Source organism: Pan paniscus, chromosome 8 (genome assembly GCF_029289425.2).
Source record: "Pan paniscus chromosome 8, NHGRI_mPanPan1-v2.0_pri, whole genome shotgun sequence".
Classification (NCBI taxonomy): Eukaryota; Metazoa; Chordata; class Mammalia; order Primates; family Hominidae; genus Pan; species Pan paniscus.
The window spans coordinates 122,377,715-122,404,328 of record NC_073257.2 but is presented as its reverse complement, the minus strand read 5'-3'; the positions used below and the strand labels follow the sequence as shown (position 1 = coordinate 122,404,328).

The following is a 26,614-nucleotide window of genomic DNA, read 5'->3' as shown; positions in this document are numbered from 1 at the left end:
TGGGCAGGCCACTGACGAGACAGCAGAGTTCAGTAGTGAGGAGTGGTTGGCCCCGATGTTTGCTTGTTGATCTTGCTGTACCTTTGGGCAATTTACATAAACTTTTTAGCCTCCATGTTCTTATCTGTAAAAAGGAGATAAGAGTGGTATCTACCTCATCAGGTTGCAGTGAGAATTAAGAGAAAATGCACACAAAGGGCTTAGCAAGGTGCTTGGCATATAGAAAGGGCTCAATAAATGTGAGCCATCATGATTATTAATGCTCCGGCATAAAGGCCAATGTCCTTGTAAACTTTAAAAGGAGTTTAAGGTCATATGATAGCTGTCCTTGGCTGCAGACATCTATAGGGAAAGGGGACTCAGAAGGAAGCCCAACAAAGTACAGTAACTAAGAGACATCATCATCATCCAAAGGAGGACATGTGGCCCAGGATGGAGCTGTAAGCAGCTGGAGACTCAGGGACTGTTCAGTACTCTCACTGGAAGTCACCCCCAAGATGCCACAGTGAGGCCATCCTCATATTCCTTGGGCCAGCCACTTATTATACAAATCAAGGGTGAAGAAACATTTTTCTTTATTTTCCAATCAATTTTTTTTTTCTTTTGAGATGGAGTCTCGCTCTGTCACCCAGGCTGGAGTGCAGTGGCCCGATCTCGGCTCACTGCAACCTCCACCTCCCTGCTTCAAGCAATTCCCCTGCCTCAGCCTTCTGAGTAGCTGGGATTACAGGCACATGCCACCATGCCCGGCTAATTTTTTTGCATTTTTAGTAGAGACGGGGTTTCACCATGTTGGCCAGGCTGGTCTCGAACTCCTGTCCTCAGGCAATCCACCCGCCTCAGGCTCCCAAAGTGCTGGGATTACGGGCGTGAGCCACCGTGCCCGACCTCAATTTATTAATATAAGGGCTAGGCATGGTTGGCTCGTGCCTGTAATCAGGCCAAGGTAGGAGGATTGCTTGAGCCCAGGAGTTCAAGATCAGCCTGGGCAATATAGTGAGACCTCATCACTATAAAAATTTTTTTAAATTAGCCTGGCACTGTGATGTGTGCCTGTAATCCCAGGTACTTGGGATGCGAAGGGAGGACGGCTTGAGCCCAGGAGGCAGAGGCTGCAATGAGCTGTGATCTCACCACTGCACTGTAGCCTGGACAACAGAGCAAGACTCTGTCTCATAAAATAAAATAATAAAATAAAATGAAAAAAAGAGTAGCAATATTAATATCCGGCAATATAGACAACAGAACAAGGAATATTATCAGGGACAAAGAAGGACATTTCAGGCCAGGCACAATGGCTCACACTTGTAATCCCAGCACTTTGGGAGGCCGAGGCAGGGGATCACGTGAGCCTAGGACTTCAAGACCAGCCCAGGCAACATAGTGAGATCCCATTCCAAAAAACTAAAAAAAAGTTTAAAAAAAAATTTTAAATAAGAGAAGGGTATTTCATAATCATAAAGGGGTCAATTTATCAGGAGGACACACAAACCCTAAACATTGCTGCACCTAACAACTTCAGAATACACGAAACAAAAACTGATATAACTGCAAGGAGAGATAGGCAAATCCCAATTTTGGTTGAAGATACTCCTTTCTTGGTAATCGATGGAAAAGTAGACAGAAAATCAGTAAGTATATAGAAGACTTGAACCACATCATCAATCAGCTTGGCCTCATTGACATTTCATAACATTCTACCCTAAACCAGAATATTACACATTGTTTTCCATAGGCACATGAAATACTCACCAAGATAGACTATGTTTTGAGCCATCAAATTAGTCTCAGTAAATTTGAAGGTACTGAAATCACACAAAGTACATTCCCTAATCACCACGGAATTAAATTAGACATCAGCAACAGAATGATATCTGGAAAATGCCTCAATTTTTGCAATTAGTCAGGTAGATCAAAAAAGAGATTATATGGGAAATTAGAACATAGTTTGAACTGAATAAAAATGAAAATATACATATCAAAATTGATGGGGGCTTAGAGGAAAAGTTTTACCTTTGAGTGCTTATATTATAAAAGAAGAAAGTAGAAAATCAATGATAAGTTTCCACCTTAAGAAACTATTAAAAGGGGCCAGGCTCGGTGGCTCATGCCTGTAATCTCAGCACTTCGGGAGGCCGAGGCAGGCGGATCACAAGGTCAGGAGTTCGAGACCATCCTGCCTAAAACGGTGAAACCCCGTCTCTACTAAAAATACAAAAAATATTAGCCGGGTGTGGTGGCGGGCGCTTGTAATCCCAGCTAGGCTGAGGCAGGAGAATGGTGTGAACCCGGGAGGCAGAGCTTGCAGTGAGCCGAGATCATGCCACTGCACTCCAGCCTGGGCAACAGAGCGAGACTCCGTCTCAAAAATAAATAAATAAATAAAAAAGAAACTATTAAAAAGAAGAGCAAATTAAACCCAAAGTAAACAGGAAGAAGGAAAAAATAAAGAGTGAAAATTAGTAAGTAGAAAATAGACAATACAGAATAATCAATGAAACCAAGTGCTAGTTAATTGGCAAATTTCTATCCAGACTTATCAGGAGAAAAAAACAGAAAAGACAAGAATTACCATTATCAGGAATGAGACAGAGGACATCAATATAGATCCTAAGACCTCCAAGGATAACAAGGAAATATTAAGAACTTTATGTTAAACAAATTCAGCAACTTCAGTGAAATGAACAAATTATTTGAAAGACACAAATTACCAAAGCTTACTCAAGGAGGCTGGGTGCAGTGGCACATACCTATAATCCCAGCACTTTGGGAGGCCAAGGTGGGCGGATAACTTGTGGTCGGGAGTTGGAGATCAGCCTGGCCAACATGGTGAAACCCCATCTCTACTAAAAAAAAAAATACAAAAAATAGCCAGGCATCATGACACATGCCTGTAATCCCAGCTACTTGGAAGCCTGAGGCAGGAGAATTGCTTGAACCCAGCAGGCAGAGGTTTCAGTGAGCCGAGATCGTGCCACTGCACTCCAACCTGGGTGACAGAGCAAGACTCCATCTCATAAAGAAAGAAAGAAAAGAAAAAAGCTCACTCAAGGAAACACTAAGTAACTGGAATAGCTCTCTATCTCTATCCATCTATAAAAAATCAAATTTATAGCTAAAAAGCTTCACAAAAAGAAAAGCTCGGTCCCAAATGACTTCTTGGTAAGTTCTCAAATATTTAAGGAAGAAATGCTACCAATTCTATACAATCTCTTACAAAAACTTGGAAGAGGAAAGAACTCTTAATCGTTTCATGGGGGCAGCATTATCCTGATACCAAAACCAGACAAATACATCACAAAAAAAGACCAAAGACAAATATTCCTCATAACCATAAGTACAAAAATCTTTAACAAAATATCAGCATATCAAACCCAGAAATAAGTAAAAAGGATAGGCTGGGCATGGTGGCTCACGCCTGTAACCCCAGCACTTTGGGAAGCCGAGGTGGGTGAATCACCTGATGCTTGGAGTTTGAGACCAGCCTGGCCAACGTGGCGAAACCCCGTCTCTACTAAAAATACAAAAAAAATAGCCGGGCGTGGTGGCCGTACGCCTGTAGTCCCAGCTAGGGAGGCTGAGGCAGGAGAATCTCTTGAACCCGGGAAGTGGAGGCTGCAGGGAGCCCTGATCTCACCACTGCACTCCAGCCTGGGTGACAGAGCGAGACCCTGTCTCAAAAAACAAACAAACAAACAAACGAAAAAAGTCAGGGTAAAGTGGGATTTATCCCAGAAATGCAGGGTTTGATCAACACTCAAAAATCAATTTATGTATGAAATTACATGTAAACGAATTAATCCATGTACAGTAACATCCAAAAATATTTAGGAATAATTTGACAATGGAAGTGAAAGACTTGTACACTGAAAACTACAAAATATTGTTGAGAAACTAAAGAAGACTTGAATAAATGGAAAGACATCCACACTCATAGATCAGAAGAGTTAATATTGTTTACTTAATTTACTTTATACTGTAAGGTAAAATGAGTAAATGTTTATTGTAGGAAAATTATATCTCAATAAAGCAGATTTTTAAAAATTACAGGCATCATTATTTAATTCCCACATGACAGTACTGTGAAAGAAAGGTATAGGTACCAGAAAGACACGTAATATGGAATCCTGAAATCCGAGAAGGCTGAGGAGGGGAATAAAGAGTGAGACCAAAGGACAGCTATAAATGAGCAGGGTGATGAGGGGAAGCGATGAGACAGAGGGAGGGAGTTGTGCAAAGTCTCCGAGGCTTGAATCCTTCCCACAATAGCCTTTCCCATAGAAATCCCACTTCTGCTTGTCCAATCCTCAATGCTCAGTGTTATAGAGTCTTGCTCTGTTGCCTAGGCTGGAGTGCAGTGGCGTGATCAAGCCATTCTCCCACCTTAGCCTCCCAAGTAGCCAAGATTACAGGTGTGTGCTACTATGCCTAATTTTTAAAAATTCTTTGTAGAATTAAAATTTAATTCTTTATAGAGATGAGGTCTCACTATGTTGCCCAGGCTGGTCTCAAACTCTTGGTGTCAAGTAATCCCCCTGCCTTGGCCTCCCAAAGTGCTACAGGGATGCGCCACCACACCTGGCCTAACAGATTTCATAACCACATTTAAGGGGTATAGACATGGAGACACATACTGAGAAGCTGTTAAATTTCCTTTTCTGGAACATACTGTAGTCTAGATTAGCGGTCTCCAACCTTTTTGGCACCAGGGACCAGTTTTGTGGAAGACAATTTTCCCACAGACGGGGTTCGGGGCTGGTGAATGGTTTCGGGATGAAACCGTTCCACCTCAGATCAGGCATAAGATCTCATAAGGAGCGCACAACCTAGATCCCTCGAATGTACAATTCACAATAGCGTTTGAACTCCTATGAGAATCTAATGCCGCCCCTGATCTGACGGGAGGCGGGGCTCAGGTGGTAATTCTCACTTGCCCACCGCTCACCTACTGCTGTGCGGCCCAGTTCCTAACAGGCCTCTGACTGGTATCCAGTCTGCAGCCCAGGGGTTGGGGAACCCTGGTCTATGGGAAAGAGTATAGCCCTGGAAGTCCATTGCAAGTTGGGTATCCTGGCTCTAAAATTCACAGACTCTAGCTATGTAGCCTTGGGCAGGATAGGTCATCTGTAAAACAGGGCTAACAATATCCATCTTGCAGGGTTCTTGCAGATCTTAAGTGAGAGAACATATGCAAAGCACCCAGCACACAGCTGGACCATAGTAAATGCTCAATATGTTATCTCTCTCCCCTGCTTTTCTATAGAAAACAGGTCATTCTGGCCTAGTTTGGGGATGGTCCTTCTGAAGCAGGAGATAGAACTATGTGAACTTTTGAAATTACTTGCAGTCTGGCAACTCTAGGGCATTACAGGACCTGCTCCTGGCTCCCCCTCCTCCTTCCACAACCTTCACACTTACACTCACGTACATACAGGTTGCCTTTGGGAGCAGCTCCCCTTGTGGGTCCCAGACAGTAGGGTTCCCTCGTGTCTGGCACCAGAAGCCATGCTTCCTGGTTCTAAGTCCACTGTTGTTTCCTTGTGGGGATACAGTTTTTCATCTTTCTACCATGGTGACATATATGAGGCTTCACCATTTGGGAGGTTAGTTCCTTTTAAGCAATACATTTTCTCCTCCCTCTGGAAGAAGCCCAGAATGAAAAATGCACAGATACTTCAAGGGCCTGCTTTAAGCCCCTGTTTGGTGGCTTCTTGGTTTCTGTAAACTTCGTAAGTGAACGGGTGTGTACTGGGGATGGGTGATGGAATAGTGGGAAGGGATCGGACCTACTAGTACAAATGAACCAGGATTTAAATTTCAGTTACCATGGCCGGGCACAGTGGCTCACACCTGTAATCCCAGCACTTTGGGAGGCCAAGGCAGGTGGATCACTTGAGGTCAGGAGTTCGAGACCAGACTGGCTAACATGGTGAAACCTCGTCTCTACTAAAAATACCGAAAAAAAAAAAAAAAAAAGGCCAGGCATGGTGCTACACGCCTGTAATCCCAGCTGCTCGGGAGGCTGAGGCATGAGAATCACCTGAACCCGGGAGGCGGAGGCTGCAGTCAGCCAAGATTGTGTCACTGCACTCCAGCCTGGATGACAGAGCAGGACTCCATCTCAAAAATAAATACATAAAAAATAAAAAAAGAAAACAAAATAAAATTTAGTTACCACAATTGATCACTTTGGGGCAAGCAGGGAAGGGTTGTTTTATTATTTATTTTGAGACAAGGCCTCGCTCTATCGCCCAGGTTAGAGTGCAGTGGTGTGATCATGGTTCACTGCAGCCTCAACCTCCTGGGCTCAAGTGATCGGTAGGGTTTTTCTTTATGGCAGTTTTCTGGGGACTTCTTATGGAACGCTCAAGTCTCAGAGTCTGAGCGAGGCAGGTCTCTGAACCTAGAGGAAACCGATTGATCCCAGGGTGGGCATCTGACCCAAGGGCAGCCCAGCCATAGGCTGACCAGTGACCAACGAGGTGAGGGGGTACCATGGCCTCTGACCAATAAGGTAGCAGTAATTAGCTAAGGCTGGGAATCTGCTTCCTCCAGGATTGGGGAGGAACTGGCAAATAGGCCCAGGATAAAGGAACTCACGTTTGGAGGGTCATAGGGGCTCTGAGAGAAACGGAGAGAACAGCTTCTGCTTCTGACCAGCGTTTCATTCTGTTTGTCACTTCTTCACTCCTTCACTCAACCAGTACTCATTGAATACCTAGGATAAGTCAGACCCTGTGCTTGGTTACTCTTGAAATGCAATGTAATCTCTGTTCTCCCGGTGCTTCTAGTCTGAAGGAGATGACGTTAATAAAATAATCACAGAGAAATGAAAAATTTTTAAACTTTGATGAAATACGAAGAAACGATATAGAAGACTATGAGAGAGCCAATAGGGACATCTGACCTAGTCTGGGAGGGCTTTCCTGGGAAGGTGAATTTTGAACTGAGAGGCGAAAAACCAGTATGAGTTAATCGGTTGGAGGGGGAATTTATAGGAGAAAGATTCCAGTCAGAGGGACCAGCATGTGCAAAGGTCCTGAGGTAGGAGGGAGGTTGGCATGTTTATGGGATTGTCAGAAAGCCAATGTGGCTGGAATGGAGTGTAACTGGGGATTCAGTGCTATTTGCATTTATCCACAAACACTTTTCCTTAATGTAGACTGAGGAGACTTCCTTGCAAACAAAAGCCCAATGGACAGAAGTACCTATTGTATACCCCAGGTGTTCAGAGGGGTACAAGATCAATGAAATAGCTTCATTCGAGCTCTACCCTTTGCTAACTGTGTGACTTTGGGCAAGTTACTTAATATTTCTGAGGTTCAGTTTGTGCATCTGTAAAAATGAGATATAAAAACACTTACAGGCAGGCGCGGTGCCTCACGCCTGTAATCCCAGCACTTTGGGAGGCTGAGGCGGGTGGATCACAAGGTCAGGAGTTCAAGACCAGCCTGGCCAACATGGTAAAACCTTGTCTCTACTAAAAATACAAAAATTAGCTGGGCGTGGTGGTGGGCGCCTGTAATCCCAGCTACTCGGGAGGCTGAGGCAGATAATTGCTTGAACCCAGGAGGCAAAAGCTGCAGTGAGCCGAGATCGTGCCACTGCACTTCAGCCTGTGTGACAGAGCGAGACGAAAAAAAATTATACAAGGCTGTGATGAGAATCAGACATGATGCCTGTGTGCCTAGGTTGGTCTGTGGCACACAGTAGGTGCTTTATAAACATTTCTGATGCTAACCAAATAGCCCAGAAAAGGCTAGGGCTCAATAAGAGCTCATTTCTTTTTGAACTCTGAGGTGGGAGGTGGAGGTGGGGTATTCACAAAAAAGTTAATGAACGGCCGGGCGTGGTGGCTCACACCTGTAATTCCAGCACTTTGGAAGGCCAAGGTGGGCCGTATCACCTGAGGTCAGGAGTTTAAAACCACCCTGGCCAACATGGAAAAACCCTGTCTCTACTAAAAATACAAAAATCAGCCAGGCATGGTGGCACATGCCTGTAATCCCAGCTACTTGGGAGGCTGAGGCAGGAGAATTGCTTGAACCCAGGAGGTGGAGGTTGCAGTGAGCTGAGATGGGGCCACTGCGCTCCAGCCTGGGCGACAGGGCAAGACTCCCTCTAAAAAAAAAAAGTTAATGAACAATGCAAGAGAGACTAAGGGGTGGGCTGAGTAGGGTGTGGATTGCTGGCACAGTAACACAGCCATAACCACAGGCTGGCAAATCTGAGGAGCTTGGGTACGAGGTTGTGCTGAACCACAGATAGAAGATGAAGCTAGAGCCTAGAAGAGGGGAGCTGGAGAAGGGGATTGTGTGGGGCTAACGACATTGGTCCAACTAAGGAGGTCAGCTCCAGGCAGGGACAGAAAGCCAGTGAACAGTCATCAGTACTCATGGACCCATGAGGGTGGGGCCATATGGCTGTTTGGCTGTTTTCCCCTGAATTCCAGGTTCTAGCAGGGGTTGTCAAGTGGATGGAAAGGTGATGGTTATCTAAGCATGGGAGTCCCCTCCATCCCATCCAGTGGTTAGGGGTCAGGAGGGCCTGCGCTGTAGCTTTGAGCATCCGTCCATCAGTGCCAACACTCTCCATAGAATGGTACTGGCAGCAGAATACAAGGCTGAAAGTATAGGGCAGTGCTAGTGATTCTGAGGCAAGGATCCAGGGCCCCAGCTATGAGGTTTGGGCTCTGTACAGAATCTATTTCAGAAGTAATACAGGACTTGGCAGACTCACTGAAAAGGTAAAGGAACCCAGTCTTATGGATGAACCCTTCAGAGTGAGTTGAACAATAGTAACACTGAGGATGCACAGGCTACTCTCTATATATTTATACCCTATTTCATTCCATAAATGCATTGGAGTCTATTTAAAGAGGGTGTAAAAGTTTTGCTGTTCTTTTTAAGAATGATGAGGAAATGGAAGTAAAAGAAAAATAAAGACGGGAAATTTTAAAGGAAACGGTGGAATCAACACCCAAAATTCATGTTAAGTTCCTACAAAACTGCCAGAAGTGGGCTAAGAGTTTAGTTCTGAGCTGCCTGGTGGCCTTAGCAAGGAAGGGAAACAGGAGCAGTCATGAGCTTTATGGTGTTCAGAAGAACTACCAGTAACTCAAAGAGATAGAGCTGTTCAGAGTATTGAAATTGGTGAGGCACTTTCCTGAGGGCCTCACACAGTGAAGATCCACAGTACCCAGGACTCCTGCCAGCACACTGGATCCTGGTTAGAGACTGCTCACACAACTCCTGCCCCATCAGGCCTAGCTCATTAGCTAGGGTGGATCTGAGGGGGCTTCCTACAGGTACAGCTGGGAAAGAGAGAACTAACATCTTTCTTCTCCTGAACACATCTCTATGTGCGATGATGCTTGGAGACCGACAGAGGTGTTTCTCAAAACCTGGGGATGAAGGATCTAAACGCCATCAGCTTGAATTCCCCATCTGGCACTGGAAGCCAGTGTAGAGTTGGTCTTGGCAAGAATGGAGATGTAATTAATGAAGAGACTATTAAGTGGAGTGAGGGTTCTAGAGCCATCCCCAGCTGTGGGGCTTCACTTGGCTTACCCTCCAGTGACTCACCCGTCGATGAGCAATCCTCATATGCCTGATTTAGAGGACTTACTCACCCTTCAGAGAAAGACTTTAATGCAATAAAGCAAATGTCAGCAAGTGGGCTGAGCTTAGCACATCACCCCAGCCTGCATCCAGCTTCCCACTCCCCGGCTCTCCCTACCCAAGGTTCCTTTAGCCACTCAGCACCTGCATAGGCCCACACAATGGGCAGGCTTCAGGGACACACTCCAAGGCTGGTCAGAGGCTCAGAGATGGGACACCACGAGGGATTAGGCACCAGCTAGATAGAGCCCTGGAGAAATCTAGTCCACAGAGGTTGGAGATTAGCTCCAAACCACTGGAGAGCTGGGGGAAGGGCAAGGGCTAGAACCCACAACTTCTCACCATCTGGTCTAGTGCTCTTCATTGTGGAAGCTGTTTGGTTACACAGATGAGGGGAGTGGGCTGAAAGAAATTCAGCATCCTAACCCTGGGTGACCTTCTCATCTGTGGACTTTCCAAGGAACCTCTGAACAGAGTTGGGGAAAGGAAAGACAGGTGGAGAGAAAGACCTCACCAAAGCCTTTGAGGTGAGGAATTTAGAGAGCTGGGCTGCCTGTGCTCCGCCACCATCTTGCTATTTGTTGACACAATGCATATCGGGAGAACTGGACACCCTTTGGACCCTCCAGCATTGAGAAGTATGGCTGGATCCGTTATTTATCAGCTGACTGGGATGGCATAAACCCCAACCAGCTCCCTGTTCCCTCAGATTAGGAACAGGCCCCAGGAGTTAGGCTGGAGCCCAGGCAGAGCCAATCATGGGGAGAAGCTGACAACTGCCCCTTCCTTCCTCCACCTACGCAGAGGAAGTTACTCACAAAGCAAGTCGATTCAGCCTTGGATTTAAACCTACTCATTGAGGGATTTACCTTGGAACTCCTGGGGAATTATCTAGAATTAGTTGCAAGAGTGGAAAGACGGGGTCAGGCAGGCTGGCAGGGCAAACTTTCACCTCATTCACTTCTCCATCCCTTGGCCACTTACCCAGCCTTTTCTGAGTCTGCCATATGCCAGGCACTAGAGGGAGGAAGCTGGCCACAAGCTTGGCACTCAGGCTTACTGGAACCAAGGGCCTTATGCTTTAAGGGACTCTTGGGATCATCTAACTCAGCTCACTCTTCACAGGTGAGGAATCTGAGGTTCAAGTAGAGCTCTTTGCCTAGTGCGATGGCAGTGAAGGGCCCTGAGTGGGCAGATACTCTCACCACCTCCCTATGAGGCCTGCACTAAGGAATTCTCTTGCCGGTTAGCTTAGGGAAACCCCTCAGTTGGAAAGCAACATTCTGTATCGTCATGCCTATAGCTGCACCTCCACCACCATCACCCTGTTGTTCATTTACAAATAAATCCCAATGAAGCAGGCTGGGTCCCCACCCAAGGGTATTCCTACCTTATCCCAATTCACCAACAACATGAAGAAGTGCTTTTCTCCTTTTACTATTTTTATTTTACACTATAAAAAACAAGAACAACAACAACAACCAGTAACATACTGCTTTTCTTCACATTCACACGGGTCTTAGAAAATTATTGCCTTTTCCCCTGGAGAAATAACTAACAGACAAAAAGAAAAAAAAAGTAGTACCACATTGCAAAATCTGCAAATCCCAGAAGTCCACAGCTTGAAGACAACCTCCAGGGGCAGGGAGGAAAACAACTGTCACAAGAGACATAAGCACACAGAAGGACAGGAAGCTGAGGAAACCAGTTTTCAACACCACTGACCCAGGATACCTAGCAAGTACCCTTTTCCTCCTGTAATCTACTGCTACCACCTCGAAGGTATGACTTTTTTGGTCTATGATCTGAAGAACTCTTTTCACAAAGGAAGAGTTGCTCTGAGAAGAGGTGGAATGAGACAAGTTCAAGTATGACTAAGAATCATGCCAAAGTCCAAGGTCAGTGAAGAACCCATGGCAAAAAAAAATCCAGAAAAGTCAACAACTTGCTACTTCAACCAACTGCTTCATTGGACCCAAGACGGTATCTACACAACATTTCAGGGTTCAAATCAGGATGCTGATCATGTCCCTACAAACCCTGTAGGGTTACTTTCCCAACTAGACGGTGATCAGCTTATGCCCTGAAGCAACAGAGACAGACATTGAAACTGCCAAAGTTCAAAAAATAAGGTGGAAATTGTGCTTCCTTCAAAATGAATTGGCTTCATAACTGCCTTTTCTCCTGGTCCAGCAACTTCTTTCTCCCACGTTGCTGCAGGTATTTATTGCCTTATGCTTGAAATGAAAAGGCGAACTCTGAGGTGCAAGGACTGGGCAGTCCCAAGAGGGCAGGGGTCTGGAAGTACAGTAGTCAGCACATGCTGTGCTCCCTTAATGGCTTGGCCTTCCTTCAGTCCCGAGAACCTACCCTGAGGTCCGTCTGAAGTTCATTTGCAAGCCTGGTGACCACTCACTATCTCACTGGGGCAGCATGACAGAATGAGGTCTTCAGTATTGCACAGGTATGAAATGTCCATGAGTCTTAAAACCAAAAATCACAGTTGCTCTTGGGGCTGGGCTGATTCCTCCATCCCAGTTTTAGCAGGATGTGGCCGTTGCCACAGGGCTTCTGCTGAGCTCTGAGACTGTTGAGTGAGTAGGCACCGGTGCCAGCACCGAGGCAGGGAATGTGCAGTAGGCACCCTGCATGTCAGGGCTCAGTGTCTGCAAATGCCCTATCAGTGAAGAGCCTGCTGCCTCCCCTTGGCAGGAGGGAGGCTGGGGGTTGGGCGTGGAGGGCAGGATCTCAGATTCGTACTGCAGGAGCTGGCCCATGAAGCCAAAGTTGGGCGAGACCATGCTCCTCCTCTGCTTGATGTAATCGAAGGCCTCCTTCAGGCGGAACTGCTTGGTCTTCATAAGGTAAGCCATGCAGATGGTGGGTGAACGGGAGATCCCAGCCTCACAGTGGACCAGGACCTTGCCTCCCTTTTCCCTGACACAGTCTGGAAGGAAGAAAAGATGGTGGGAGTGAGTTGGGATTAGAATCTAAGGGCAATGGCAAAACACAAGAATCAAACACTGGAGTAACCTAGATATGAAACTGTTGTGCCTGCCTAAGAGCCACGGCCCTACACTACACTTCTGCCAGTCTTTAATCCCCACTGGTGAGGATAGAGCTTTTGGGGTCCCAGCAAAGACTATCCCCAAGTAGGACCTTTATATTCCTTACAGCAGCTTTACAGTTCCCAGGATACTTGCAGATTCTGCCTCTGGAGGCGACGGACCTGGAGCAGTCCCTTCCTGGGGATGCCATCTTAACCTAGGTTCCACTGATGGTTCCAAGAGGGCATTGGAAAATCCTTGAAATTGTGCACATTTTTATTGGGCACATACATTTTTCTAAGGAGAGCATCCCAGGCTCAAAGACTGACTTGGAGAAGCAACTCTTGTCTCTCCAGGTCTGATTCTAAGGGTAACAACCTAACCCCGATCCTGGTAGAGGCCTTCCGGTCTCTCCGGGCACCCTGTCCAGCTGTGCCAGGGCAGGATGCTTGGCTCAGCTCCCAGGGTTCTCACCACCAAACACACAATAAATAGCGCATGGCCACTAATTATAGCCCTGGCTAAGTGACGCCTACTAGACGGAGGATATAAATGGCTTTCACAAATTCCATCTTGCTCAACAATGGGAGTCGCTGCTATAAAGCTACCACCATCAGTTAGCATTCTTTAGCTCAATATGACAAAAAGGGGAGGATGCCTCCCTTCCTGCTTTACCTCCCAGCCCCTGCCCCCAGAAAACCAGCTACAACTATTAAAAATGGGAAGGGGTGAAAGGTTAAAGATACGTACACATCAAATCCACAAAAAATACAGTCTTTCCAATTCCCTCTCTTGCTAGTGAGGAAACAATTACATCACAGGAAGTTAGATGTAGCTGGCACTACGCAGGCTACAATACGCAAAAACATTTACGATTCTGAAGGGCCAAAAGAAAAAGTCATTCCCCTTACCACCCTCCACTTCCCTGCCCCAAGGTCAAAGTATGCAAATCAATCTGCAAGATCTAAAAGATAAAATTTCTGAGGCATCAGGGAGGAATCCTAGAGTTTCCCCATCTGAACAAAAACCCCACAGCATACCCCAAAGCAGTTCAATAGGGGTGTCCTCCAATTCAGTCTGACTCAAAAGAAACAACAAAACAGTCTCTTTAAATTAGTTCAAAGGGGAGACCCCCAAGTCCCTAGAATTACAGCGTCGGGTTCCTATTTCCCTTCGCTCCTCTGTTGGCCTCCTTCAAAGTTTAGCTTTTAACTGGCCTAGTGCCACATCCAAGAATGCAAAGGGTCCAGAGTGTATTGCCTCTGGAGCCCACTCGACACCTCGGAGCCTCCCTTCCACATGGTCCTCTTCCCTTGGAAGGGGTCAGCGTATATTCAGCACATGGCTCACTGGGGAGACCCAGTCTCTCCTTCCATTAGCAGGGCAAGCAATCGGAGAAAAAGCATCCTGTGCTTTCAAACTGCTGTGGGTTTGTGGATTGTGCGTACACAGACACAATACACACACAGGATGGGGAGGGAGGGTTCTGAGAACTGGACGGGGGCGTGTTTCATGACCTCATGAAGTAGCTACCCAGGTAATTAAATAACAGGCTGAGAAGGGCAAGGCATTCCCAGGGACAGGGAGAACAAGTCAAGGGTTTCCCACCCTGAACCCATCATTTGGCTGCCTTTCAAGCTCCAAAGGAATCATCTCAGCCCAGAGGCTCAGGGGACAAGCAGGACAGGCTCGGCCTTTTGCCTCTGATGATTTCTCGTCAGGGTTTCCTGGGGAGCAGAAATTGTGTGGTGAACAGAGGGCCACTATGTGGCTCAAGGGGGACCTTTAATTGCTACCTGCACTAAGTAATTATTGCTGTGCTAACACCTGCCTTTCCTCCTCCAACATCCCTTGGAACGAGAGACAGGAAAATCATGCGTCAGTTTCAACAACTACGTATGTTAAAGAGGAAGATGGGAGCTGGAAAGCGGGGCATGATCACAAGGTTAGAGACTGGTACTTGCAAATCTGAAACAGAAAAAAGTCAGGCCAGCCTCCTAGGAAGACGGATGGGGGAGGAGAAGATGCCAAATGGGAGAACAATCCAGGCAACACAGAGGACCTGGAAACCCTAAGGCCACAGCCCTTTCCTGGCAGAGGGACCAGAGGCCAAGGCCTCGGTTTTCAGGTCTATGCAATGGAATAAATAACTGCCTAACAAGAATGCAGAAAGCAGTAAAAGGCGAAAGATTTATACGATTTGAAGAGAAACCAGAGCAAAAAAGTGGGCGAAGGACATGAACAGACACTTCTCAAAAGAAGACATTTATGCAGCCAAAAAACACATGAAAAATGCTCATCACCACTGGCCATCAGAGAAATGCAAATCAAAACCACTATGAGATATCATCTCACACCAGTTAGAATGGCAATCATTAAAAAGTCAGGAAACAACAGGTGCTGGAGAGGATGTGGAGAAATAGGAACACTTTTACACTGTTGGTGGGACTGTAAACTAGTTCAACCATTGTGGAAGTCAGTGTGGCGATTCCTCAGGGATCTAGAACTGGAAATACCATTTGACCCAGCCATCCCATTACTGGGTATATACCCAAATGACTATAAATCATGCTGCTATAAAGACACATGCACACGTATGTTTATTGCGGCATTATTCACAATAGCAAAGACTTGGAACCAACCCAAATGTCCAACAATGATAGACTGGATTAAGAAAATGTGGCACATATACACCATGGAATACTATGCAGCCATAAAAAATGATGAGTTCATGTCCTTTGTAGGGACATGGATGAAATTGGAAATCATCATTCTCAGTAAACTATCGCAAGAACAAAAAACCAAACACCGCATATTCTCACTCATAGGTGGGAATTGAACAATGAGATCACATGGACACATGAAGGGGAATATCACACTCTGGGGACTGTGGTGGGGTGGGGGGAGCGGGGAGGGATAGCATTGGGAGATATACCTAAGGCTAGATGACGAGTTAGTGGGTGCAGCGCACCAGCATGGCACATGTATACATATGTAACTAACCTGCACAATGTGCACATGTACCCTAAAACTTAAAGTATAATAAAAAAAAAAAAAGAAAAAAAAAAAGAGAGAAGGAAAAAAAAAAAGAATGCAGAAAGCAGGCAAAAGATGCCAACTTTTCTGTGCATACAGCATGGAGCTTGAGTCAAGTGCTATCTTTAATCCAAAATTAGCTGAAAATGCAAAACAAATTGCCCCAAGCCGTTCACCAAGAGTATGGAAAGCTGCTGGGGGCCCTTGGGGCTCAGTGCGTAAGTAGTGCTCTCTGAATCCTTCTGTTTGCTTTTAAAAATAAACCCAACCTACGTAGAAGCACAGTTAGGGAGGTTCTTCCCCCTGCTTTCCTTGTGTGGAGCATTACGCAGGGATGCACTCAGCTCCTGCCCAGCTAGAAACAATAACAAGATCGACAGTGAGTACTGCCATAAAATTATATTAATTCATTTATCTTGCAAATTAAAGCTCCTATTCATAGCAACTTAAATCCTCCCTTCCACCTTTTTGGTAGCTGCATCCCATGTTGGCTCCAACTCTTAGCAGCGGCATATACAAGACACTTTTCTTTCAGTGAAGGTAGCTTCCATCAGGACATCAAAAGTCAAGAACACATGCCCCAAAGGGGCTCCCAAAATAACTGAAGGGGAATGGCTAAACCTACCAATGAAGTCTATTGCTTCTTGAAAGTGGGAGCTAATGTCAGCCGTGTGGCTGTCTTCCACAGGGATCCATTTGTAGTGTAGGTGGGTCGTGCAGGCCTCGGAGGTCCGTCGGGAGACATTCAGCAGGGCTGTGATGTGCAGGTTGGCGAGGAACTCGCACTTGGATGCATGGTAGGCACTTCCAAGGTAGAGGAAGGGAAGGATTTCAACTGGGCCGCCCTGGAAGCAGGGACAAAGGACAATCAGGAAATATTGGATTAGCTTGTTCATTTGAGAGAGGAAAAAACAACTCCGACCTATTTGTTTCTTCAGATGGGTGGTTCCCTTTCTGGTTTCCAAGTGGAGTTCAGAGCCAGGGCAGTTCAACCAAGTGTGGTTGTATCTCCATCCTGGCCAACTCTCTACCTTATGTGACTGCCTTGTGACTCAATGACAGCAAAGAGTTCACTTTTTTGCACATATCCAGGAGGTAGGATATGCCGACAGCCTTCCTGCGCTGACAAGGATGAGAAGCCATGTGGTAACATGGGAAAAACTGACGGGCCTGTGTTGAAGTTACAGCTGCCCTGAGAGTACCAGGGCAATCTCCTATGCCTTGGGAAAGTCTTGCTTTCTTTACAGATAAAATGGACCAGGACTCAACATGGTGTGTGTCCTCCTTTACAGCCTTGACATTTTACATAGTGTATTTTTTTTTTCCTTTTTGGAAAGACAGAGTCTTGCTCCGTCACCCAGGCTGCAGTGCAGCGGCACAATCATAGCTTACTGTAATCTTGAATTCCTACACTGAAGAGATCGTACCGTCTCAGTCTCCCGAGTAGCTGGGCCTACAGGCATGTACCACCATGCCTGGCTAATTTTATAATTTTTTTGGTAGAGATGAGTTCTTGCTATGTTGCCCAGAATGGTCTTCAACTCCTGGCCTCAAGCAATCTTCCTACCTCAGCCTCCTGAAGTGCTGGGATTATGGGCATGAGCTACCAAGCCTAGCCTATATGGTGTATTTCATCAAACCAAAGACACTGTTGATCCTAAGATGCACCCAGGTTTTAGAGATGTTAAAATGCACCTCCACCTCCACAAAAAAGTATGCTTTTTAGAAATGAAAATAACCACTACCTACTCAGAATCTTTAGATAAAAAATGTTGTCAGGCCACAAGCAGAGGGGCTTCCCCGCCTCTGACCTTCTTCACACGGGGGTTTGTTGAAAGTGCTGGTGAGACCTGCTTACAGAGCCATCCTTTTGGGAGGCTACCCACACCCCAGATTTCTAGTCAAGGGGGAACCAGAGACCATCCACCTTGAGGCAAAACTAAAATGAACCGCTGGTTAGACTCTGGCAGTCACAGCATTTACAGGGCTCTAAAGGTGGCAGAAAAGCTAGTGATGGTTGGAAAAATGGGAGCCCTTAGAGACTGAGAGGGAAACAAGGGGCTGGGTGACAGTGGCTGTGTCTTTGGGAGCCTTTCCCATGCCAACCATCTGCTTCCTGTGTTTCCATTTCCTGCCCTGGAATAAGAACGGAATGGAAACTCTCAGCCAGATCCCTAACAGGGAAGGGTGCGTGGGACAGGGGCCAGCCACAGGCAATTCTCAATTTACCCCACACCCGGCGTTAGCTTTTTGTTTCCTGAGAAGTCAAGTGTTTAAGCAAAGGCCAGTTCAGTCACTTGAAAGAAAATTACACAAGATTTTACATACGGTAATAACAACTGGTATTTTTATCAGCATCAACTATGGCTGGCCTCTGGGGGCTTAACCCTTTAGATGTGCCTACATCATACCAATTTCACAAAATCTGTGAGGTAGGTAACATTATTCCCATTTTACGGATGGGCAACTTGAGGCTCAGATGCATTTAATAACTTGTCCAAGTCAGAGCTAGTCAGTGGTAGAGCTGGGCTGAAACCCAAAACTGATTGCGTAGCATGAGATGCAAGGCCTTGTCTGACTGCATTTCAATAGTGATCAACATGAGAAAGTAAGTATTTCAGGTAAAGACAGGAAGGAAAAAATTCCCTCTTTCCTCTCTTCCTCTAGAGATAAAATGTCCATCTGCATCACCTCCTCGAAACCTCCCAAACTTCCATGCGTACAGAGCAGCCTTCCTGGTGGCAAAGTAGTGCAGTGGTTAACAACCTGGGCTTGGGCATCAGACAGTGGAGCTCTTGGTTAAGTTCCAGAGCTCCATGCTTACTACCTGATGTGATCTTGGATAGCTTCTTTAACCTATGACCCTTTGTCTCTAAACTGGGGATAATACCTATCCTCTCTGGATAATTGGTAAGGTGTAAATGGGATAATGAATGCATTAAAACCTGGCACGTTACATAGCTGCCACTGTCATAGAGATTGAAGAATGAACAGAACATGGCTTCTCTCCATGGGGAAGACACAGGTTTTTAGGCAATCCAAGCAGGTCTAGTCCTGACCTGAGTTGGACCCACTCCCTGGGCACAGCATCCCCACCAGCTAGAAACCAGGAGAACAGCAGAGGTGGTACAAAGTTCTTTGGAAAGGAGTCAGAGTTCCAAGTCCAGATTCACATGGCCACTGATGACTTACGGGTCCCCACCAATGGACACTAACAGGCTCGCCCTTTTAAGGAGCAGGCTGGATGGTTGACTCAAGATCTCTTCCTCTCCTGAGTGCCTGGAAATTGCTGATACACCAGACCTGGGATCCTATCCAGTTTCTTTTGGAGCTCAGCCCAACACACCCCTGAAACTACATTTCTTTCCCTTTTTGAACTTCTGTTTAGACCAAGAGGAAGAAGCCAAAGGCCTTCAGAAACCCCAAAAGTTAACACAACCTCATCTGGCTGCTCTAAATGCAGAAGCATTTCTAAGAAGTAGCATTAGGGGGTTCCCCAGATGAATCTTGAAGACACATCAGGGCTTTCTCACCCCTCACTTGGCCAAAGATGTGCCGTGCTTTCACAACATTCTGCCAATTCTTATTTCTCTTTCACTTTCTGAGAAATGGGGGGAAAACACAACCCAAACAAACAAACAAAAGTAGAAATCTAGCTAGGCCAGATGTCCACAGCTTGAAAGCCACGGGCTCGTCATATACTGTAAGGATGTTTATTAAAGGAAAACAAACAAAATCCTAACCCTGGCATCTGGACAAGCTAATAGGATTCCTGACCAAGGAGCCCGTTCAAGAAAAGGTCATCTGGCTTTACTTCGAAGTTTATCCCCAGGGACAGGGTTTTGTTCATGGCAGGGAGCTGGCATTTTAGCATCTAGCAATCTTTCTTCTTATGATTTGCGTATGTTCTTGGTTTATGTGAAAAGTTTGAAAGGTTACTCCCACCAGGTCAGGTGTCTAGATTAGAGGCCATGTGGAAAACAGAACAAGGTCCTGAAATAATCAGAACAGGGAGCTGAGAGAAAGGGGTTCTGAGCCTGATGCTGCCTTGAACCAGCTGCAGGACTCTGCAAAATCAATCATCTCACTTGCCACAGAACACTTCTTTTCCCTTCCGTAAGATGGTTAGGTTTTGATCTCTGGTTTCTGCCAGATTTGGATTCTCACCTGCTTTTTCATCTTCCTGGATGGTGCTACGTAACCCCCTTCCACTTTATTTTTCCCTTTAATGAGTTATCACAAAGCACTCATTTTTAGAAGAAAAACAAAAACTCACTAGTTTACAGAAACATGAAGCCCTCTAGTATCTTTTGATTTCCTCTGGTTTCAGTTATCTGTGGAATTGTAAGCATAAGAACCCCTTAGAGGAGCCTACTTAGCCACCCAAACAGGACTTTCTCTGTAGCACCCCCACCAACACCAGTTTCAGTTAAACATACCAACAAGACACACCTTGACAGGTACCGGGATGGTTTGCAGAAACTGCAGAGCATGGACAATTACAAAGAAAAGCAACACAGGAAGCCTGAAAGTCAACTCTGAAATGTCTTCAGGGAAACCTAGACCAGTATTTCAAAGCTTCTCTGAACCTCTGAAGCCAGATGACAATAATGTATCTTTCACTTCCCCTTTTCCCCAGAAGCTGCCAAGCATCCTGTGGCTGGTTTGCTCTTGTCAGCTTGTTTGCTGGAAGGAAGCCCATTTACTCTTGGATGGAAGCTCAAGCTGGCAAGCAACAGAAGCTCCCTAAAGCCAGGGGATTTTGCCAACACCCTGATCCACAAAAGAACTAACCATCATTGCTGAGTGGGGAGAGAACAGTCAGGTGCTGAGGAAGGAAGGGAGACAGGAGCCCAGAATACCACTCAGGATACCTCTTCCCCATCACATCACGTACCTGGTCATAAGCTGGCCTGTAGCTGACATTTACCACTGGTTTTCCACATTGGCTGATGAGGGCTCTCTCACTCTCAATCTTCTCTTGTGAAATGGGTTTTACATCCACGCAACACTCGGGATATTCCGAGTAGAAAGTCTCATATCCCCCTACAAAAACAAAAAGGTGAGACAGATGGTAAGCATCAATTTCTCACGCTGTGAGAAAATACCCATAGTTAATCAATACTCTGAGTGTTACACAGTTAAGAAAAAAAATAAGCCAGTACAGATTCTGGTCATTAAAAATTGAGCAAAACCAGCAAACAGATTTAGAATAGAAAGGGGCTGTACACACATACAAACCTCTAAAAAGAACTCTTTCAGAGGCAATGATTAACTTTTTGTGTCTATCAGAAGCAGATTAAACTGTGAAAGAAAGTGTCTAGCATCTGGCAAATATTAACCAAATCCCTCCAGAAAACAAAGGCTATTTTCTCTCTTGTTTATCTAAAAGGAAGGTGTGATTACCCAAAATTTCATTAATTGGCGAGAAGATAGGCTCCTCAAGTGGCTTCTTCCCCAGCCCATCTGCTCTAAGCAGGATTCTAGCTGGAACCTCCTCCATTTATAAGGAAATGGGGGCTCATACGAGGTTTCACTTCAACTCAGGGCAGTAAAACAGCCTCACTGCTTCTCACTCCCAAGGTGCTAAGAACACTGCTGACAATCCTTTCTAGGTCCAATTTGGAGTCATCAATCCAGTTAATTACCTTCTTTTTTTTTTTTTTTTTTTTTTGAGACGGAGTCTTGCTCTTTCGCCCAGGCTGGAGTGCAGTGGCCCGATCTCAGCTCACTGCAAGCTCCGCCTCCTGGGTTCACGCCATTCTCCTGCCTCAGCCTCCCGAGTAGCTGGGACTACAGGCGCCCGCCACCACGCCCGGCTAATTTTTTCTATTTTTAGTAGAGACGGGGTTTCACCGTGTTAGCTAGGATGGTCTCGATCTCCTGACCTCGTGATCCGCCCGCCTCGGCCTCCCAAAGTGCTGGGATTACAGGCGTGAGCCACCGCGCCCGGCCTAATTACCTTCTAAATCAACTGAAAGAATAAAGACTTCTGAATTTAATTCTCAGCCCTCATGAGCAAAAACTGTCTCTGTCCCCTTCATGACCACCCTATCTTCTTATCCCCACTTTTCTTACTTCTCTCCTACTGTATCCCCCCTCCCAATCAATAAGTCAACTTACGGCATGTGTGACTCTCAGAATCCTTAATATTACATTTACACCTCTCCAAATGGATATAAGGTAAAAACGACCCTCTGAGCAAGTCACAGAAACTTGCAAATATAAGTAAGCCTTCTTGGGCCCATTTCAGTGGGGAAGAACCAAATGAAAAGGTGGCCTTGGAACCCTCAGAATGCCGAGGGCTGCCAGGTGCAACAGGCCAGCCTTGCTTGGGAAACTCCTTTGCTGGTAACCCAGAGAGCAACCTGAGACATTTCCTAGGGCCTCCAGAAAGCCCACTTGTCTTTTTCTGGCCTAGAGAATTCACTTGGAGTCAAATCCATTAAACATGCATTCTGAGACCATGAATTTTCCAAAGAACCCCCTTTTTCTTTTCTGACTTTGGGTGTTGTGATGCTGGTTTTTTTAAAGCCCTGCAGTAGACAAATGGTTAATGGATTACAAGGCAGTCTCCAACTCCCTCCCAGAAGCTGCAGCCAATCCTAGAATGAGTCATCTTGCCATTACTGCTTCCTCTCAGCTCGCTGGAACTGCCCCGCCCCCACTTAGTACACCCAGATCTCCCCTGTGGTCACCTCACGAGCAGCCCATTGCGCCTGCCCAGGAGCTCCTGGTCCTCCTCAATGACCATGCTCCCCACCACAACGGGAGGCCACGGCAGAGGTGCAAGATGGTGCTATAGGCAGCTTAGCTTCCCATGCTCTGCCACAGCCCCTGGGCCCCTTCCCTTCCAGCAGTCAAGAGAGAATGACGCAGGCTCACAATGACCCACAGCTTCCTTGGAAGAGGCATCCCTAGTCAGTAAACCACCTGATCACTTCCCGTGCCTGGACCTCGACATTATGGGTTCCAGGAGACAAACAAGGATTTGGATGGGAATTTGGAGTTCAGAATGACCTGGGCCCTCCCAAACTTCAGGACGAAGGTTGGGGAAATAGGAATCTTCAGGCTACCCCATCTTTTGGCTTTAAATATATTACTTCAGAGTTGGCTATCAGGAGGACAGATAAGAGGTTCGGGTGTGGGCTGGATCCTGCATGCTGTTGACAAAATTTAGTTGAGGGACAGATAAACAGGGTCCTGCCTCTTCAAGCTGGGATTCAGAGGAATCCTCCAGATTAAATGGTCTCAGTCTTTCACCCACTCCCATCAGAGGTGTGGAGAGACAGAACATTCCTCGCTGGTGCCTCACTCGAGTGGCAAAAGCCATGGCAATTCTTAGAGCTACTTCTCTTGGAGTGAGTCTGCTTTCAATCACCACCACATTACCAGGGAACAGAGACAGCACAGATACTATATATAAACAAGCACTGACCACGCAATTCAGTCATCACCATTTCATTTTAGTGGTTGTTTGGGAGACAGGGGACTATGGAAAGTGTCAAAAGGCATTGCCCCCGCCAAGATCTGAGATGCCACCAGATTAAAACCTGAACGCCTATCTGCACATGAATTACGTAAAGAAATAAAAATTTTCTCTGGCAACAATTTAAAGTTTAGTAGTGTTATAAGGGTAGGCATGAAGCAATTTCTACTGAAACTTAAAATGCATGTAATTCTTGACCTGGCAATTCTCATGATTTACTGAAAGGCACTGCACACGCAAGAGCACATGGAGGACATCTACAGCATTGCTTGGAGCAGTGAGGCGGGACGCAACCTAATGGTCATTACAGGAGACCGGTTCAATGTGAAACAGACATGTATGATCAGATATGGACAAGTCTCCAAGATCTAGATAGATACAAGAGGCAGGACAGGGACTATACAAAATCAATCTATTTCTAAGATACTTATGAAAAATTATCTAAAGGTAAACAAGAAATAGTTGACGACTGTCTCTGGGGAGTGGAACTGGGTTCTAAGATATGCAGAAGACCCGCTTCTCATCACAGGGCCTTCATGCTGTTCAAATTTGTACCTGTGTATATGTTACCTTCTTTTAAAAAAACATTTTAACACAGTTTTCCTGAGATGTGAGTCTATAGAGCTGCCTACTTTGTGGCGACAACTTCTAAACTGTCAGCAGGGCCAGCTTAGAGAAGCATGGGGAGGAGAGGGGGGACCAGGGAGGGTCTCCTGGAACCTCTTTCGTACTACTGAGGCAGAAACTTCTCCAAACCACAGGAGATAAAAACCATATTAGGAAGAGAAAGAAATCAGGAGGCACGCTGAAACCTCTGCAGAGCCAGAAGGCCAACCCTCTATCCCCTGGGGGCTAGGCTGTTAGAAGAAGGACGATTACCATCTACCTCTGTTATCTCTCCAACAGGAAATCAACAGGGGACCAGTCAGCAGGAGGTGCTAGCAGAGAGGGGAACTGTCTCCACAATCTTCCTGGCCCGGAGTGTGTGAAACTCAAGTTGCATGGCTTTAAAACAGGCTCCTAACTCGGCGCCGGCTCTCTGCACCGAGCTCTGATCCCCATCACTGTTACATCCCAAGGTGTCCGCGCCAGGGCTGGCACGGCCTTGGGGCCCTGCTGGGGCTAAGCCCTCATCTCTACATGTGGGTCAGGTCTCCCCGGGTGTCATTTGAGGTTACAAAGGACTCAAACACAAAGCAGGAGCAGTCATAGGAAGTAACCCAGAAAAAAACCAATGCTTTGGATTTTGAGAGTCAATCACCCACCCACCACCAGAAGCCAAAGTTATCTTCCCGGCAGGTGAAATGGGCAGGCCTGTGGCGGTAGCTACGGGAGATGTCAAATCAAAGGCCGCAGAATCTCCACACCACCCTGCCCCCGCGCACCTCTATTTCGTGGCTGGCTGGCTGTAGGCTCAGCTCAGGATGGGTCCCAGGGATAATCCTGGGGCGGAGGAGGGAGGAGGTGAAAAGGGTGGAAAGGATGTGAGCTCCAAACTGAGCTAGAGAAAAGACCTAGGAGGGGAGAAGAGGCCGGAGGGAAACAATAAAAAGCAATAAAATGAAATGGAAAGGGAAGGGACTCGCCAGGTCAAAAAGGCAAGAGGGGTCGGTGAAGACACAGCTGGCTAGGCGGGAGGAAGGGGGGCACCACGGCGCCACACCAGGGGGGAGAGGATCGCGACCTGCTGCTCCCGCCAGATCAGTCTATCAGGAAGGCCCCGAGCCCTGACCCCAGCGACAGCGGCGAAGCTCGCGTCTGGAAAGGGGGCTCGTGCCCAGCACGAGCCGACGGCCCCCAAACTGCTAAGCAGCAGCATCCTCCGCAGCATAACCAACTCCACCCAGCCCAGCGGGCAGACCCGCTGCCGGGCGCTTTCGAGGAACGCGGGTGGGGAAGAGGGGGAGCTCTGAGTGCTGACATTTGCAGTGCCCTCCCAAGCGCACAACAAGCCCCAGGGTGCAGACTCCGGCAGGTGGTGACTCTCCCGGTCCCAGGGTGTAGGAGGGCGGCCCGGCGCAGGGAGGGGATCCGGGGGCGCCGGAGGGGCGAGCGTGGCAGGGACCCCGAGCGCTCACCTTTGAGGAAGTAGACCCGCGGGCCGGCGGGCAGACAAGCGAGCAGCGAGGTGAGCACAACACGCGCGGCGCTCTCCTCTCGCAGCTTCTGCCAGTGGCGGCTGCCCTGGTCCAGCACCACCACGGCCGCGACGCCGCCGCCGCCCTCCTGCAGGAGCCGCGCGCGCGCCGCCTCGTCGGGCAGCACGTAGCGCGCCGACACCGCGCCGCCCCGGGCCCTCCGCAGCACCACCGAGTTGAGGTTGACGTTGAGCGAGCCGCGCACGTTCGAGGCAGCGAAGGCCAGATAGGGCCGGCAGTCGAGCACCACGCAGCGCGCCGCCGCCTCCTTGCGGAGCATCTTGCGCAGCTGGCGCCCGTCGAGCGACGTGACCTTCATGCCGCCGCCGCCGCCGGCCAGCGGCCCCGCGCCGCGCGCCCCGCGGGTGCCCACGGCCAGGGTGTCCACGGCCAGGGTGTCCGCGGGCGAGGCACGGGAGGGCGACCCGCGGGGCTGCGGCCGCGACGGAGCCTGGCGCCCAAGCGGCGGCGCAACTGCGCGTTCCCGCCCCGCTCGCTCGATACCCAGCCCGGCCGCTCGCCGCCCTAGAAGCCGGGGATTCCGCGGGCCGCGCAGCGTTTTATGTGAATGAGTGCCGTCCGTGACGCGGCTGCCCATATAAGGCCAAATATGGGTGTTTCCCCGCCCCTCGGGCCGTGGCCACGCCCTGCCGGGGGCGGGGCAGCGGGGGCGCGGGACGCGCGGGGCGGGTGCCGGCGTTAGAGCGAGAGGAAGTGGAAGGCGCCTCCTCGTTCTCTCCTCCGCGCTTCGCTGAGGGACTCACTCGCGCATCACCCGCGGCTGCCGGCCGAGTGTCCGAGGCGCTCCGGGGCCGCGGTGACCCGCGCAGTGCGGACCGAGGAGGAAGCGCCGTGGGGGGCGGGGCGGCGCCGCACCATCCGGCCTTCAGCTTCACGGACGTGGGCTGAGAACCCGCCCGCGCCGCGCTTAGCAGGGCCGAGGGAGCCGGCCAGGGCCCCAGAGGAGTCCGGAACGGATTCCCGTCGCTACCGAGGTCTGCGCGTGTAAGGAGAGGACGTCGGAGATTTGCCTCGAGGGGTGGGGTATAGATGACTGGAGAGGTCGGGCGCGGGTTGGTCATCGCTGAGGCTGGGTGATGGGTGGCCGGATTCGTTATACTGTTTTCTCCACTTTTCTGTATGTTTGATATTTTTCATAATAAAGTTTGTAAAAGTAAAAACGGGGGTTGGGGGTCGGCGGTGAGAAAAGCCATTTAATCTCCCTAAATGGATTCTGCCCTCAAAGGATTGACACTCTTTTCTCTGTCACTCTCCAATAATGAT

The 26,614-nt window shown here is 47.8% G+C and overlaps 1 protein-coding gene across 2 annotated transcripts in view; it reads right to left on the bottom strand.

The window, feature by feature from the left end:
* Window positions 1–25,976, bottom strand: part of DUSP5 (dual specificity phosphatase 5) — a 56,270-nt gene extending 30,294 nt beyond the window's left edge. Inside the window, exons 1-4 of one of the 2 annotated variants that reach the window (XM_034931453.2) lie at window positions 25,271–25,956; window positions 20,601–20,749; window positions 16,329–16,548; window positions 11,042–12,567 (exon numbers count right to left, since the gene is read on the bottom strand). In XM_034931453.2, the coding sequence (XP_034787344.2) occupies window positions 12,161–12,567; window positions 16,329–16,548; window positions 20,601–20,749; window positions 25,271–25,928 (1,434 nt within the window). In that variant the 5' untranslated portion in view covers window positions 25,929–25,956 and the 3' untranslated portion in view covers window positions 11,042–12,160. Of the gene's footprint in view, window positions 1–11,041; window positions 12,568–16,328; window positions 16,549–20,600; window positions 20,750–25,270 lie in introns of those variants that run through there. The other variant, XM_063607528.1, reaches the window with a different exon arrangement.
* Window positions 25,977–26,614: the final 638 nt, after the last annotated feature.